Genomic DNA, 15,882 nt, shown 5'->3' on the forward strand with positions numbered 1-15,882 from the left:
GGGGTAACAGCTTTTCTTTAAATTCCCATTTAAAGAGTTCCATAGTATCCTCTATTCGTATGTATCCCAGTCTCTGGGTGAATGGTTAAGTGGTCCCGTTGTCAATCCTCGTGTAAGTCAGCAGAGGTCCTAAAAACCTTGGTACCAGTTATGATTTTGTTACAGGCACCGAAAGGTAACGTAGCCTCCGGTTTCCTAGACTTAGAGGGGGTGGGGCCAGAGGGGAGGTAGGTTTAGACTGGTTCCCCCCTAATTTTAAGATCATGGCGGGTCCTCCACCATCCTCCTTCTTCAGTTTTTCAGCCCAAGGGCTAACCACCAAGACATAGGTCCAAACTCTATTAAGGCAGCCTCGGTGGAGGAAGGCAAACGCGGGGCACTCGCGAAGACGAACATGGGACATCGAGTTGTACTGTGAGAGGTCCGCAGGTGGAGGGGGTGGTGAAAGAGGGACCGTTCGGAGCGTGCGCATTAGAGCACCAACGTGTGCGCTGGCGGCGCAGAGAAGGGGCGGGGCGCCACCGGCGGAGAGGGGCGGGCTCGGCGTCAGCTGTGTAAGGTAATTGGCTCTGCGATGGGGAAGGGGCCCGCTTCCGCCGGACGACGGAAGTGGCTCTCCAGCCTTGCCAGTAGGCCATGGAGACGGTGGCACAGTAGCGACCTAGGTGTGAGGATTGCAGGGGCGGCGGCCATGGAGGCCGTACTGAACGAGCTGGTGTCTGTGGAAGACCTGCTGGTGAGGCCTGGCCTCGAGGGAGGGAAAGGGACTATTCGGACGGGCGGGTCCCGAGGAGAGTCCGGTTGGGGCCAGACCCTCTACCCAGCATCAGTTTTGCCTAGGGAAGCGGAACTACGGCTCCCGGCATCCTCTGCAGCGTCCGGCCCCTGCCCAGAGGTTCTACTTTGTCCGGTAGCCTAATGGGAATTGTAGTTTTCTGCGCCGCCACGCCCCACACTCGGGGCCTGCAGTCTGGCGTAGAAAGACTGACAGGTTCTGGGCGCGTGCAGGAGTTAGGTCAGGGTGCGGGCACGTTTGTTTTTTTTTTTTAATTGTTTTTAATTGTTCCTTCAGTGATGGTGGGGGGAATATAGCAACTACCATGAAGATTCTTTAATATATTACTCACAGAATCCGGAACGGTGCTAAGTGCATTGCAGGCCATATCTCAATCTTTGTAGCTCTGTGGGCTATTGTGGGCACTGTGAGGACTGTTTTTATTCCCAATTTGCAGATAAGAAAAGGTCCAGGCCCGACAGGGTGGGGCCGGTTGGGGGAAGCAGCCACCGACGAGGGACTGCGGGGGTGGTGGTTGAGCAGTTCTGACAGCGTGTTTACTGTTTAGCCACTCGGGGTCAGCTGCCTCGGGAGCAGTGCCTGGAGCCGCCAGTAGGCGGCATCTCCGCTCGGTACCACTAGGGGGAGGGAAGCGGACGGGGGTTACCGTCCAAGGAGACAGACCCTCGCTAAGAAGCAGAATCCCTGGGTCTGGGTCCCAGGGATGAAGCTAGCGGAACCTGGGGTGCCGGATGCCAAGACCCGCGAGGGAAATGTGGCAGAGACTGGGGAAGATGGGGCTAACTGGGAATTGGACACGCAGGTCCTGCTAGAGAATGGCGGGCCCCTTCGTTTCTAAATGACTCCTCTCCTCTCCTATGGCAGAAGTTTGAAAAGAAATTTCAGTCTGAGAAGGCAGCAGGCTCCGTGTCCAAGAGCACGCAGTTTGAGTATGCCTGGTGCCTGGTGCGAAGCAAGTACAACGATGACATCCGGAAAGGCATCGCCCTGCTGGAGGGTGAGGAGCTAGGCTGCCCCGCTCTCCCCTTCCCAGCTGCCAGCCGGATCTGCCCACTACTGCCATGGCCTCGTTCACTGCCTCCATCTCAAGTGCTGGGATCCTTTTTCAACATGGGAGCCTATAATAGTCACCTCGCAGTTATTTTCCTGTAAAGAGCTGCGACAAAGGGCTGCCCCTTAGCCTGGCTTCTCCCAGGGTGCTTTTGGCTAATTACCACCTCATCCTTGTTTAGCCCCACAGAGTCAGAGCACGGCAGTCCCCGCAGGACTCTGGCAATCTGGTAGCCTGACCATAAGGAGAGTGACTTGTCTGAGGTCACACAGCTAATGAATTCGTGGCTGAATTAGGACTAGAAGCTTCTGTCCTGTGTGTCCCAGACCCTTGCTTTTCGCCCCCACCATGCTGTTTATTCAGCAGCTGTTGAAAACCTTCCATGAGGGTGGTGTGGAAGAAGTACAGAAGACAGGCCCCCAGACCTGGGAGCAGATGGCACTGTTTCGATTGGAATCCTATTTCCTATTGGTTTTGGATGGGTCACCATTTGTCAGAGGCCACAATACCTGACCTTTAATCTCTGTCTCCTGTACCCGTTTCTCTTGGTCAAGTAATCATGTGTACGCAAACAGGGTACTAGCGAAGGATGGCCATTGTAAATCTATAAAAACAAAAGTATTTTCTTTCTTTCTTTTTTTTTTTTAAAGATTTTATTTATTTATTTGAGACAGAGAGAATGAGAGAGAGAGCACATGAGAGGGGGGAGGGTCAGAGGCAGAAGCAGGCTCCCTGCCGAGCAGGGAGCCCGATGCGGGACTCGATCCCGGGACTCCAGGATCATGACCTGAGCCGAAGGCAGTCGCTTAACCAGCTGAGCCACCCAGGCGCCCAAAACAAAAGTATTTTCTAATGCAAATAACTTCACCCTACATTTGCCATTTGGCTCATTCAGATTTCTCAGGTTTCCTCTACAGCTGGGCACAGCCGTAGATGGGGTCTCTAAGCATTGCCAGTTCTAGTTGAGGAGACAGAACAGACACTTGGGCAGATTGATAAACACCCACAAAACTACCAAATTCTACTGCATAGCATACAACCGAGCACATAAGCCTCTGGGAAGTCACTGAATTAAGAAAGAATCAGGTCATGTCACTCAGGGAACACTCACAGAAGATGAGCTTCGAGCTGATTTTTTTTTTAAGGGGGAGAGAGGGCACACTTATTTGAACGCTAGTCTGGGCAGCAAGTGACCGCAGTGAGAACACACGGTGCTAGAAGTGAGGAGAGCTGCCTTTGGCTTCTCCAGCGCCTTGATTTCCTGTCGGTTCACTTAGATGAGCCAGAGCTGACTGCAGCATGGAGACCAGGGTGTTGATCACCCGGGTGTCCGGCAGCCTGGGTCCGTGCTGCCCCGGAGGTCTGACGGGGAAGCCACGAGTGGCCAGAGCTGAAAGGGAAGCACAGGACAGTGACTTTCTCCCAGGATCATACAGGGGTTCAGAGAGTGGACGGGGTCTCTGGGACACAAGCACTAGGAAAGGAGAGAAGCGGTTTTCACCCTCTTTCCTCCACCCTCCCCAGAGCTGCTGCCCAAAGGGAGCAAAGAGGAGCAGCGGGATTATGTCTTCTACCTGGCTGTGGGGAACTACCGGCTCAAGGTAAGGTGGGGGTGCCGCAGCGCCCTCTCGTTTCTCCGCCACGGGGGAGCCCTGGGCCTCGGGAAGGCCGAGGAGGGCTGTAGGCAGGAGACAGAGGTGCAAGGTGATAGATAGCAGGCTGAGGGAAGACGAAAGACAGAGATTCCAGCTGCCGAGGGTGTGGGGAGCAAGGTGACCTCAGGTGGGAGTGCAGCCCCAAGCCTTGGGTTATCTCCCCCATCTTATCACCCCCACACAGTTGGGGTGGTTTGTGGACTCTACTCCATGGGGTGGGGCTGGAGTCAGGGAGGAGGAGGGGCGGTGGAGGGAGAGGGAGGAGCCCCCAGGGCCAGTGAAGGGAAGGCCCCTCTGATGGGCAGGAGGAGTGACAGAATACTGAGGGTGTGTGTGGGGGGCATGTTTTCCCTGAGTGCAGGAATATGAGAAGGCATTAAAGTATGTGCGGGGCCTGCTGCAGACTGAGCCCCAGAACAACCAGGCCAAGGAACTGGAACGGCTCATTGACAAGGCCATGAAGAAAGGTGAACTCTTCTTCTCTGACCTCCTCCACTCCCCACTCTCCTGGGCCCCAGCATCCCCAGGCGTCTCTCGGCTTTTTTTGGTTAAGTCCTCTTCCTTCCCCCAGGCCTGGGCTCTCTGGTCTCCCTTTAAATGCCCCCCTACCCACCCCCCCAAGCAATTCCTCCTCAGCCCCTCAGAAGCCTTCTTTCTCCAAGCCTTGGAATCCCTCACCTCATGACTCCAGGGGAAGAGGCACGTCTTTTGAGGAGCATCGGGCAGGGAGAAAGAAGATGGTGGGCAGGGTCCCTGTGGGGGCTGGGCTCCTGACAGTCTCCCTTTTCCCTTTCCCAGATGGACTAGTGGGCATGGCCATTGTTGGAGGCATGGCCCTGGGCGTGGCGGGTCTGGCTGGACTCATCGGACTTGCTGTGTCCAAGTCCAAATCCTGAATGAGACTGCACCTCCGCCTCTGCCCAGGGATACGTGGGAGCCTATGGAGGACACCCGAAGAGGGGGGACCCATCCATCCTTGCTCTTTCTTCTGCACCCCATCACTGCCCTCTGGCGTTCAGCCTCCTTTCCCCAGAGACGTGTCCAGTAGCCCCAAACCATGTGCTCCGGATGAGTGTAAATAAAACTGGGCCTTGGCTTGGGAACTGCTGTGTCCGTGTTGAGGAAGGGGCGGGCTCCATTGGGCCCCAAGGTGGGGGTCACCCGTGGTCCTTTCCTGCTCACCTTCTTACTCCAACCCCCCGTGGCTGGTGTGGGGTTTGCCTTTGTCCGCCAAGCTGCCCAGACCCCACGCCCTTCCTTCCTCCCCCTCCTCCAAAGCTGTGTGCTTGAGCAGTGGTAGGCAGAACGGGGACGGGGGACGGGGACAAGGCCTTTGCATGGCACAAGAATCCTGGGAGAAAGCAGTGACTGGAGGCGGGAAGGGCAGAGCTGAGGGGACAGGCCAGGATTTATGCCTCCTGTCTCCTCTGACCCACACAGCTGCCTCTCAGCGCGTGGAGTTTTCCACACCAGGGGGCCCCCCACTCAGTTTCCTCTAAAACCTCCGCCCTTCCCTCCCTTTGTCTTCCTGCATTCCCCCCCCACACCACCCCGCCCTGTCATCCTCCTCAGAGGAGGGGCCGCTGCCCAGGGGCAGGAATGGGCATTTGGCAAGAGTTCTTGAGAAAAGTTACAAACTCAGGACATCCCGGTTGTCAGCTCAGAGATGGAAGGTCAGGACCCAGTCCCCACCCAGCCTGCTTTGCCCCACACCCGCCCCGTGCCAGGCTCAGCATGGGCCTGTCTTGCTTCACTGCATACCTCTCGTTCCACAGCCAAGCCAGCCTGGCTTGGGGGGATTGGGGAGGAGGCACCTGAGGGGAGCGCAAGGAAGCCTGACACCGGGGCGGGTGGGAGGGGTAGTGGGGGGATACATTCGGCTCAGTGATATCCTGTGAGACTGCCTGGGGGTAGCATCCAGCCCCTGTCCCCTGGAGACTGAGCCCCTGCTGCATTTGCAGGATGAGAACCAGAGCTGTCCTGGCTGTGGCCTAGGGGCAAAAAATGGTACCATCCACAGCAGGACAGGTGCTCAGCAGGTGCTCGCCGTCAGCTTGGGGTGGGGACCCGGATGTTTCTAATCTGTCATAATTAATAGAGCTGGTGATAGTTCTGATGGCTGATTAGCCACAGGATCACATTCTGGGCCTGTAATTTATCCCCCTCAGTGGCCCTTGGCAGCAAGATCAAGCTTGGTGCCGAGAATCAAAGATCAGTCTGACAAGGGGGGAAATTCAAGTTCAGGAAGTTGAAGTTTGGAGGAAAGCAACTGGTGGCCTCACCCCAGCTTGCGGTATCCAGACCCAGGGTGGTCACCAAGGAGGGAGCAGGTCACACTTGTGGGGAGCTTTTGATCTGGGGTGACAGGTCTTAATACAACCCATGAGGTGAGGAAGCTAATTCTAGTTCACAGAAACAGAAACAAGCTCATGGGGCTCAAACTTCATGCCTGTGTCGCTGTGGTAAATACTGGGTCTGGTTTGAATCCGGGTTGGATGGACTCCAGAGCAGTGGGTTTCTCCCAAATAGCCTGTTCCCTTATTCAACCTTAATTTTCCTTGGAAGATTTGGCCCAAACCCTAGGTCTTTTGCGTCTTTTAAATTGTTCTCACCAACATCCAGGAGAGTGGCTCTGCTTCCCGGATCCTGCCACACCAAAGGTCTGTCTGTGCGCACTCTCTCGGTCACCTTCTCTCTCCTTGTCCTCTTACTCCATTCTCTGGCCCCCGATGAAGGCTGAGTCAGAGACGCTTCCCCTTGGCTCCCACTGCCTTCCATGGGGGCCCCTCCTTGGCTGTATCCGTTTGTTCGTTCGTCACTCCCATAAGTCCTCTCCGCCCCCCTCCTGGGGCGGGGAGCCCAGAGGCTGGGGGAGGGGGTGGACTTTTGGCCTGTTTCTTTTATTCCCTCCATCTCTTCGTCAACAGCTGCCCAGTGCTCTAGGCTCATTCCTCTGCCCGGACCTTCCGGGAAGCAGAGACCCAGAGAGAGGGCTGACGACAGAAACCGGGAGACAGACCTGGGGTCCACACAGCAGCTGGCCCCCCTTCCTCTCTCCCCAGCCTGCCTTAACACCCCAACTTAGCCAAAACCCCTCAAGTTCTTGCGGGGCTCAGCCCCTCCCCTCCTCTGGGGCCCCCGGCGCCCCTCGGGGCCCTGCATCCCACCATGTCAGTGGCCGTGGAGACCTTCGGCTTCTTCATGGCAGCGCTGGGGCTGCTGATGCTGGGGGTGACCCTGCCACACAGCTACTGGCGAGTGTCCACCGTGCACGGGAACGTCATCACCACCAATACCATCTTCGAGAACCTCTGGTTTAGCTGTGCCACCGACTCCATGGGAGTCTACAACTGCCGGGAGTTCCCGTCCTTGCTGGCCCTCTCTGGTATGGGGTGGGGAGAGCTCCAGGGGGCAGAGGGTGGCAGGAGGCTGGAGGAGGGAGAGAGCCCCAGGGAGGGTGGGTGCTGCCCATGGTCGGGCCTTGGGTGCCAGACTGTCGAGGGAGGCCTGGATCAAGCTGGGGGGAGGGGGGCAGTGCCCTTTCTGGAACTGCGGTAGAGACCCCGTCCCACGTGTCCCCCTGCCCTAATGTGACACTCCTAGTAGTTACAAGTGCAGGCACCAGGGTCTGCCTGCTGGGCTCGGTTTACTAGCTCTGTGCCCCAGGCAGGTGATACGTGAGCTTCATTGATCCCATCTGTAGGGTCAGGGTAATAATCGCCCTGGCTCGTGGGATGGCCGTGTGCTGCGATAAAGCACACAGGATGTCAACGTGGTACGTTAGCGGATGTATGCACACAACCAATTTCAGCCTCTTAGCTCTGGCGTGGGAGGGCTGGGGTTCATGGGGTGAAGAGGATGCCCCATCTTGGGTTCTTGGGGTTGAGACACGTACAAGCCTCAGGCTCCTGGGGCATCGGTCCCACTGCCGTGGCGAGTTCTAAAGGGCCCTTTGAAAGGGAGTCTCCCCGAAGCTCTGAGGGTCTGGAAGCAGGTAGGGGCTGTATGCGCGCGCATGGGCGTGTGTGCTCGGCATTCTCAGGCAGTGTATTTTTTGAAGTTCTTCGCAGGCTGGAGCCTACAGCTCTTTTGGCCCAGAAAGGTTCTCCCTGGTGGCGGTCGCATCTTCCTGCTTCCTGTTCACCCTATGAGTAGCCCCCCCTCCGGCGGCCCCATGCCAGAGACCAAGAGGGGAGGACCAGGTACCCTCGGCAGTGTTGCTCCCACCCCTCCTTGTAGCCATCGTGCTCTTTCCGGGCCCCCACTGCAGGTGCGGGGTAGTGGACAGAACTAAAGCCAACGCTGGGTCTGGAACAGGGCTCCACGAAATCCTCCAGGAATGCCAGAGATGCTCTGAGAAGTTAGGGGATCTCGGTGGGTCTCCGTGCCCCCACTCTTCCCAGAATCTTCTCAGACAGCAGTAGGGGCTTCACGCTTTCATCCCTCTCCCCAGCACTTACTGTGTGCAAGGCAAGTGCCCCCCCGCCCCCACAGCTCCCTATAAAAGCTGAGTACCCTCTGGGCCAGAAGCCCAGGATGCCGGTGGCCTGAAGAGACGTTGGAGGCAGCCGACTCAGCAGCCACGGCCAGTCCCACCTCCCCCACCCCAACCATACCGTGGCTTGAGGAGGGGCCTTTGCTGTGAGCCTGTCCGCCCGAGAAGGGCCCTGCTTGGAACTGCTGACGGAGGGGCAAGAGCATGCTGGTGGGGAAGGGCAGGGGGCCGCTGCCCAGCGCTGGGTGCCATCCGGGCCCCAGACATGGTTCTCGGCTCTTCAGCTGTTCCCTCTCAGCGCTGTCTCCGTGCAGCCTGTTAGTGGCCTCCTCATACCAAAGCTGGGAAGCCCCAAGGACAAGCGTTAACCTGCCCAGGGTCCCACAGGTGGTAGGGGGGCTGGAACCCAGGCTGGCGGGTCCCGAGGGGAGGTCCTATCATTTAATCCCGCCCAGCCCGCGCTCCCTCGGGGCCCATCAGTAATCTCCCCTTGGTCTACCACGGCCACCTGGGGACCCAGGGCCAGGCAAGTCCCAGGTGGAAATGCATGGTGAATGGGTGCGTAGAAGATACGGGGCAGGGGAGAGGGTGGGAACTCCAGAGGGAGTGAGAACTTTGTCCCTCCTCCCTACCTGCCAACCCCGGGCCACTCCACATCCTCCTGGCAGAGACCCAGCCTTTGCTTCAGCACCAGAGACACTGCCCCACCCAGGGAAAGGGGAGCAAGGTCCTTGGAGTGCTTGGCAACTATCACAGAGAAGGGGGGAGGGGGGACCAGGAAGGAAGGGGGCCGTTTCCTTCAGCTTTCAGAAAGGGGAAACTGAGGCACCAAACATACCTGAGCTAGATGGGCTTGGATGGGTCCTGCGCCCGGGTATCCCACTTTCCCCCCCGGCGGAAACGGCCCTCTTCCAGTGACCTATAGGCCGCTGCTGCCCCCTACCGGTCGCTTCGGGAGAAAGCTCAGTTCAGGACGACTAGGGCTGTGCCAGGCACCAGGTGGGACCTAGAGAGAAGCAGGCGCGGGGAAGGGGCTGGAGTACTCATGTGCAATTTCTGTAATTCACAACAGAGCGTGGTGGGGACCTAACAGGCCAGTGGCTCTCAGCTGGGGGTGATTTTGTCCCTCAGGGATCGTTTGATAGTGTCTAGACATGTTGCTTGTCCCTCTTGGGACGGATTGCTACCGACATCTAATGAGTAGAGGCCCGCGATGCCGCTGAACATCCCGCAGTGCACAGGGCGGCCCCCAGGACAGAGCACGCTCCGGCCAGTGTCAGCAGTGCCAGGAGCGAGCCTGTCGCGAGGCCCACGGAAGCCAGGTGGGGGGCGGGGAGCAGACGCTGAGACCCCTTGGGGCTGAGGTGAGCTCCTGGGAACGAGACCGTCTGACCCTTCAGTCGAATAGGGCCTGACGGGGAAGGAGAGGACTTGAGGGCCTTTATGCGCGGAGACCCGAGCAGGGACTGGCTGTAAGGGGCTGGCTCGGTCGTGGAGGGGAAAGGGGCCAGCTGAGGGACCCATGGCTGCGCCCCACCTCCCCAGGGTACATCCAGGCCTGCCGGGCGCTCATGATCACCGCCATCTTCCTGGGCTTCCTGGGCCTCTTCCTAGGCATGGTGGGGCTGCGCTGCGTAAACATTGGGAGCATGGAGCTCTCCCGGAAGGCCAAGCTGGCGGCCGCTGCGGGGGCCCTCCACATATTGGCTGGTAATTGGGGGAAGGGGGCGGGTGTGCCCTGCGTTGTGGTGGGGGGTTGAGGGTGGTGGCAGCGGACCCGGGGTTCCCTGTCCTCTCCAGCTCGCCACTGCCAGTGTGTGTCTCACCTTCCCCATTGCACCGACACCTGCCCTCCCTGCTCAGCAATTCCCCTCCCCCTGCTCACCCAGCCTCACTCATGCTCACCAAAATCCCTCAGCTACAAATCAGTCCATCAGCAAGGTTCCTTGAGCCCCCACTAGGAGCCAGGCATGAGTGAGGTGTGAGAGGGACCCCAAAGGTGAGTGAGCGTCTGCCGCCCCCCGCCCGGCAGAGCTTACAGCCCGGCCAGGAAGACCAGAGGTGGGGGAAAGCATGCAAACCCAGTGCAGACAGTAACAACACCGGGCGACAGGCCATCTCTTCTCAGTTTGTGAGGTAGGGTGGGTCTTGCCCTCTTCTCTAGATGCGGAAACAGGCTCAGAAAACTCCGGTGACTTACTGGAGGAGCCCCCAGAGAGGGGTGAGGCTGGTCCTGCAGTCCAGGGGTCTCCCTGGCCTCAGGCCTTCACTGCACTGAGTGGCAAAGGCAGGTCACAGGCTCTGGGGGCTTTGGGAGGCCGAAGGAACGGCGTCAGGGCAGGCTGCGCCGGACCATTGCTGGGGCCGCTGGATTTCCCAGGACCGGTAGGATTTGGTTGGGGCAGATTCCGAGTGAGGCAACTAGGTGATCAAGATGCGGGGCGGGTCGCAATAAAGAACGGGCCAAGGGCAGAACGTGGGAGACTAGACATGAAAGAGGGGCTGCGCTTGGGACCCTAGGAGACAGAAAGGTCAGGAGCTAGGGAGGGAGTGCAGCTTGCTCTTGGACTTGCGCTACCCCCTCCCCCTCCCCCTCTGCCGGGCCTGGGGCTCGAGCGTGACCCTCCTCTCCCTCCCCAGGTTTCTGCGGGATGGTGGCCATCTCCTGGTACGCCTTCAACATCACCCAGGAATTTTTCGACCCCGTGTATGCAGGGACCAAGTGAGTGTGGGCGCCCCGGCCCGGGGGGCTGTGGGTGGGACTCGGCCGGCCGAGCTAGCGCTGCCCCGCCCCGTTCCTGTCCCCAGGTACGAGCTGGGCCCTGCCCTCTACCTGGGCTGGAGCGCCTCCCTGCTCGCCATCCTGGGCGGCTTCTGCCTCGGCTCCGGCTGCTGCGGCTCTCCCGACGCGGCCCCGGCCCCCAGGTAAGGGCGGCGTGCGGCGGCGGCGGCGGGGAGGGCGGGGCGGGGGCTCCCCTCCGCTGAGCCAGGCCTCTCTGAACCAGGCTCCCCTACGAGGCCTCCGCGGTGCGGTCCCCCGGCCTCCCTGGCCGCCTGCGCCCCGCGGCCTCGGACGAAGGCGACAGCACCTTTGGCAAGTACGGGAAGAACGCTTACGTGTAGGACGCCAGTGGACCCCATTCCCCTCCCACTGCCCCCAGCGGAGAGCGGCCCCCCAACCCCGGGCTGCAGGCCACGTCCCGACTCCGCCCCGTGGCCGGAAGCCACGCCCAGCTCTGACCGCGCCTCCGGCCCCGGCCCCGCCTCTTTCGTCTGGCCAAGAACCCGCCTCCTGAGAACTCACCTCGGACTCCTGGGGCAGGACCTTCTGGGTCTGGGCGCTGGTTGGTTAAGGGGGCGGAGGCGTCCCCGACCGTTTGTATTCTGTATAAATACATGCATAAATAAATTTGTACTATGAACTGTTCAGGGATGGAGGGTGTCATGAAGTGGCTGGCCAAGCAACGGGTGGCTGGGGTGGCCCCCAGGGCCATCTCAGTCTTGGACCCCAGGCTGTCACCTGTCCCTCTCTTTATCACCTTTGGACTGTCTCTTCCGAAAAAAAGAGGAGGGGTTGCAAATGATTTCAAGAGTGTGGCACTCATAATTACTGACAAGAGTCATCAAGCAGCGCATACGGGAAGACCCACCTCTGGGAAACTGACAGGGGCAGAGATATCTCCCCGGCCAGCCTGAGCTAACAAGTCCCTCTTGACGCTCGACCTTTCTCAAGGAGACAGCTGACCTTGAGCAGAGTTCCTTCAGCTGTGCCTAAGAGTGGACAGCACAAATTGACAGCCCTTTGAAATTGTCTGTCAAATCAACCAGGTCTCCTGTAGGCAGATTTTTCTGGGGAAAGATTCAACGACTTCCAGAAAAGTCTCTGAACAGCTCTTCCCAGAGGCTTGCATACCGGTGGGGTGTGTGTGTGTGACTCAGTGGTGTCCAACCCAGACAGAGCACTGACTGGGTTGTGGGCTGCTTGGAACAGGCCCAGTGGGAGACAGGAAAATGAAGCCATAAGAGAGGCCTGGCATCCAATGAAAGGAGAGGGACAAGGGCCCTAACCCTGTACCCAACCTCGGCAGTGCTGACCTGATGACCAGTTAGTCACTGGGGGTGGCCTGAGTTCTGGTCTCACCCCTTCTCCTTTCTCTTTCATCCTACCCACTCCCCTGCACTGACAGTCCCCCGGGATGGAGAGACACCCACATCTGCATTCTAACTGGGCCCTCTCTCCCGAGCCTCAGAAGTACACGCACCCCCTGTGTGTTTTCCCCAGGCTGGCAAATTCACCAACGTCATCGCTCTCCCCCCAGCCACTTCCTGTCATTCCTGTGACCAGCACAGTCGACCCCTGAGTCACACAGCTCCACAAGGTCAAACATCTCAGGCTCTCCCTTCACTTGCCCTCCGCCACCTCCCCCAGGTCCCGTGGATTCCCCCTCCGCAGTGTTCTTCACATCCACTTATTTCGCTCCTTTCACTGCCTTCGCCAGGTCGGGCCCTCATCGTCTCCTGCTCAGGATAGGGTTCCCCCAGTCGAGCTTCTCATCCGTCTTTCTAATCCCGTCCACATTCCTCTCGTGGAGCGCCAAGCATTGTGCTGCCTTAGCAGGTCCCTAGTGCCTCGGGAGAAAAGCCCAGGGCCATTAAGGCCTCGATACGCTGCCCTGGCCCCCCTTTCTGTGCCCCGGCCCTCCCCTTCCTCCGTACAACCGTGCTCTCCTAGCGAACTGGGGCGGCTCACTGGCCATGGGAGCACACTGGCACTGGGGCGTCCCATGGGTCTCCCCAGAAGCTGTTAAGGGGGTTCCTGGTCAAGAAGTTTGCTGAAGTCTCTATATCCTTTTCCCCCTCACTCTCTGCTCCCATAAAGTTTATGGATGTCCCGCTGGCTGAGCCAGTTACGTGGCCAAGTGGAGAGTCAGTGTGGAAGGGACTGCACGAGAGCATGGGCCCTAGTGTCACGATCTACCCACCTACTGTGCCAAGGACTGGCCCATGGGGTTTGCTCTGTTAGCAAACCCATAGTGGGATTCTCTCTCAAAAATGAGACCTACCCCTTAAGAAGGGTCTTACAACTCTGGAGGCCATCAGAGTTCCTCAGGGACGCCTGTATCCTGCATGCCCGCCCCGCCCCCGCCGTGAAGAAGAACAAAAGCCAATTACATCTCCTGACACCACCCAGGGCACTTCTGACCCCAACTTCCACCTGCCCCCCGCCCCACAGCTTCTACCTCCTTTCCCAGAGCCCAGCCTGCCTCTTCTCGCCCCTTCCCCGCTCTCAGGAAAGCTAACACGAGCCAGCCTCCACACTTGAGCAACTAAGTACTCGCCTTAACACGGGCATTAGGTTAAGTTTTGACATCTTCCGTCCCTCCTGCATAGTCAGTTGGCTATTAGGAGCTATCAACACACTTACCCTTTTAAACAATACTTATTTCCTTCTTTGCTATAAGCTAGTGTGGCGCCAAGACACAGCTCCTGCCCCCAAAGAACTCACAAGCTAGGAGCCGAGAGAAATGTAAGCAGCGGGTTGCCGTGTTAGGTGCTCGGGCTACGGCGAGGAATGTCCAGTCTTCGGAGGAACAGGCCGTCACAAGGCTCGACAACAAACTGCTGGAGGTCTTAGGCAATCATGTCAACGGCTGCCACTGACTGAGAACTTTCCAAATGCCAGGCACTGGGCTGGGCGCACTGTCCCGTTTAATCCTCCCACTATCGGGGTGGTGGCTCTAAGAAAGAGTGACCTGTAAGCGACCTGTCCGAGCTATGCAGTTAGGAAACAGTAGGACCAGTAGGACCAGGATTTGCCCAAGACTGAAGACACACCTGGCCTGCTTCGCAGAATTCTGGCCTTTCCAAACGAATCCAACCAAATTCAACTCTCATTGAGGGCTGTAGGAGTGAGCCCCCAGGCTCTAGAATCAACCTCTCCTGCCCCCTGTGCGCCCAGGAGGCTGTGCTGCTCCCTCACTGGACACTGGGACCACCCTCTACACGCTTTTGGCACCCTGTTCATTTCCCAGAGACCCGGTGTCTCCCAAGGTAGAGACCAATCTCCCCAGCACGTAGGAAGCTGGCGAGAACTCTTCAAGGCTTCCCTTGTTTTAAGTGGGGGTCCAGAGACCCTTCCCAGAGAATGTCAATGGAGGACTCCTGGAGCCCCCTGGCGTCAGAGCAACGAGGAGCCCGTGGGTCTGGTTCTGTCCTATCAAGGTCAGCTGGCAAGCCTGAGTGTGTCACCGAGTAGGCAAATCTTACACCAGGCAGAACCTACGTGATTCTTTTTGTTACAGCAAAATATGGAACAAACCCAGCGGATTTAGGAAATAAACCAAAGAGATCGTGCTCAGTGCAAATCTGACAGGAAGTCCAATGCAGGTGATCACAGCGAGTGCTGATGGCGTTTCTCAGCCAAGACATAGTCTTTTATTCCCCTCCCTTCTTTCCTTCCTTCCTCCTTTTTTTTTTTTTTCTGTTTTCTTGCTTGCATGTACTTCCTGATGGAGAGGAAAACTGAAAGTTTAGGACCCAGGAAAGTTTCCCTTCACGGGAGAGACAATAAATTTAGGCCAGAAGTCGGAAGCCAGCAAACCGGACTCCTGGTGTCCCAGTTACTACTGCTGCGTAATAACCATCCCGAGACGCAGTGGCATGAACCACTTGATTATACACACGGATGCTGTAGGTCAGGCCTCTGGGGCGTAGCAGAGCTGGCTTGTGTCTGCTCCGTGATGTTGAGGACACGGCCAGGAAGCCTCCAACGGCTGAGGGGGATCTGATGCCTGGCAGTCGGAGTCTTCTGGAGGGGTCTTCACTCCCATGAGGGAAGCCTGGGCTGGGGTGGCGTGAGGGCCTGGCTCGGCTGGCTCTGGCGGCGGCGGCACCTGCGTGTGGCTCCCCCGTGCAATCCGGGTGCCTCGTGGCGTGGCAGCTTCAGGATGGCTGGATTTCTCACACGGTGACGGAGGGATCCGGAAGGACAATTTTCCCAGTTGACGAGGCAGAAGCTTCCCTCCCTTTTACTACCAATCCTTGAATGTCACGTGGTCTCAATTCTGCCACCCTCTACTGGTTGAAGCAGTCACAGTTCTGCCCCAATCCCGGGGGAAGGGGACAAAGACTCTACCTTTTGATGAAAGGACAGTCAGAAAATGTACAGCCATCTTTTAAAACCACCAACTTGGGACTGTCCCCAAACCGTGTCCTCACCATCAGACTTGGAGCTGTCCCCAACACCTCTGACCCAACCTCAAGTCTCCAGAGAAAGGGCAAGGAAGACACTGGGAACATCTGGGCCAGCTGTTGTAAAGCACCAAGAGCGGGGAGAAGAGCCCACGAAGGTGCCTAACATGGAATTTGCTGGATCCCATTAATATCTTATTGAGGTCATTTGTTCAACAAGTACAACAAATACGTCCTAAGCATCTGCTTTGCTATGTTCGAGCGGGGTACAGGGCCTTAAGACAGCAACTCCAAGGGGCTTTATGAGCTTATAGCTTGCAGTCCACTTGGAGTAGGCATGAGTGTAAGAAGCTTTAATACCACGTAAGAATTACAGCATCCAGAGCCCCCTGGGTGGTTCAGTCGGTTAAGTGTCCGACTTCCACCAGGTCATGATCTCAGGGTCCTCAGATCGAGCCCTGTGTCAGGCTCTAAGCTCAGCAGGGAGTCTGCTTCTCCCTCTGCCCCTTCCCATGCTCATTCTCTCTCTCAAATAAATAAATAAAATCTTAGGAAAAAAAGAAAAGAATTACAGCATCCAGGGCCACCAAGAACAGAGGCCTCTATATCGTGAATTCCCCCATGCTTCCCAGAAATTTCTGGGTTTTCTCTGATACTAATAATTTCACACACTGCAGTCCCCGGTAAGAACAGC

General features: G+C 57.8%; 2 protein-coding genes and 1 long non-coding RNA gene across 7 annotated transcripts; 2 read left to right on the forward strand and 1 right to left on the reverse strand.

Annotated features, from left to right (window-relative positions):
• The first annotated feature begins 578 nt into the window (after nt 1–578).
• On the forward strand, nt 579–4,605 carry FIS1 (fission, mitochondrial 1). The gene is made up of 5 exons (XM_045875626.3): nt 579–736; nt 1,661–1,793; nt 3,372–3,448; nt 3,864–3,969; nt 4,301–4,605. Exons 1-5 carry the CDS (start codon nt 692–694, stop codon nt 4,396–4,398), a joined length of 459 nt encoding a protein of 152 aa, XP_045731582.1. The 5' UTR covers nt 579–691; the 3' UTR covers nt 4,399–4,605.
• Nucleotides 4,606–6,571: 1,966 nt separating this feature from the next.
• Nucleotides 6,572–11,746, forward strand: CLDN15 (claudin 15). 5 transcript variants are annotated; one of them, XM_045875625.3, is made up of 5 exons: nt 6,572–6,887; nt 9,612–9,707; nt 10,638–10,719; nt 10,806–10,922; nt 11,003–11,744. In XM_045875625.3, exons 1-5 carry the CDS (start codon nt 6,671–6,673, stop codon nt 11,118–11,120), a joined length of 630 nt encoding a protein of 209 aa, XP_045731581.1. In that variant the 5' UTR covers nt 6,572–6,670; the 3' UTR covers nt 11,121–11,744. The 5 variants fall into 5 exon arrangements, with proteins under 5 accessions (XP_045731581.1, XP_064449270.1, XP_045731578.1 ...); XM_045875622.3 differs by having other exon boundaries at nt 6,576–6,887; nt 9,543–9,707; nt 11,003–11,742; XM_064593199.1 differs by lacking the exon at nt 6,572–6,887 and adding an exon at nt 7,518–7,704 and having other exon boundaries at nt 11,003–11,746.
• Nucleotides 7,750–10,492, reverse strand: LOC135364587 (uncharacterized). Its single transcript, XR_010412010.1, has 3 exons — nt 10,198–10,492; nt 8,836–9,003; nt 7,750–7,855 (listed from the first exon to the last, which is right to left on the reverse strand). It is a non-coding gene; the product is annotated as an uncharacterized LOC135364587 (long non-coding RNA).
• Nucleotides 11,747–15,882: the final 4,136 nt, after the last annotated feature.

This window comes from Mirounga angustirostris, unplaced genomic scaffold, assembly GCF_029215605.1.
Source record: "Mirounga angustirostris isolate CCGP_5_RB_7025 unplaced genomic scaffold, mMirAng1.0.hap1 SCAF_5, whole genome shotgun sequence".
Taxonomy (NCBI): Eukaryota; Metazoa; Chordata; class Mammalia; order Carnivora; family Phocidae; genus Mirounga; species Mirounga angustirostris.

Excerpts from the sequence above, each read along its gene's own strand:
- CLDN15 (XM_045875622.3), top strand. The coding sequence starts at position 6,671 with ATGTCAGTGGCCGTGGAGACCTTCGGCTTCTTCATGGCAGCGCTGGGG. Across the intron at positions 10,720-10,805 it reads CCCGTGTATGCAGGGACCAA|GTACGAGCTGGGCCCTGCCC; the intron begins GTGAGTGTGGGC and ends TCCTGTCCCCAG. Across the intron at positions 10,923-11,002 it reads GACGCGGCCCCGGCCCCCAG|GCTCCCCTACGAGGCCTCCG; the intron begins GTAAGGGCGGCG and ends TCTCTGAACCAG.
- FIS1 (XM_045875626.3), top strand. The coding sequence starts at position 692 with ATGGAGGCCGTACTGAACGAGCTGGTGTCTGTGGAAGACCTGCTG. Across the intron at positions 737-1,660 it reads TGTCTGTGGAAGACCTGCTG|AAGTTTGAAAAGAAATTTCA; the intron begins GTGAGGCCTGGC and ends CTCCTATGGCAG. Across the intron at positions 3,449-3,863 it reads TGGGGAACTACCGGCTCAAG|GAATATGAGAAGGCATTAAA; the intron begins GTAAGGTGGGGG and ends CCCTGAGTGCAG.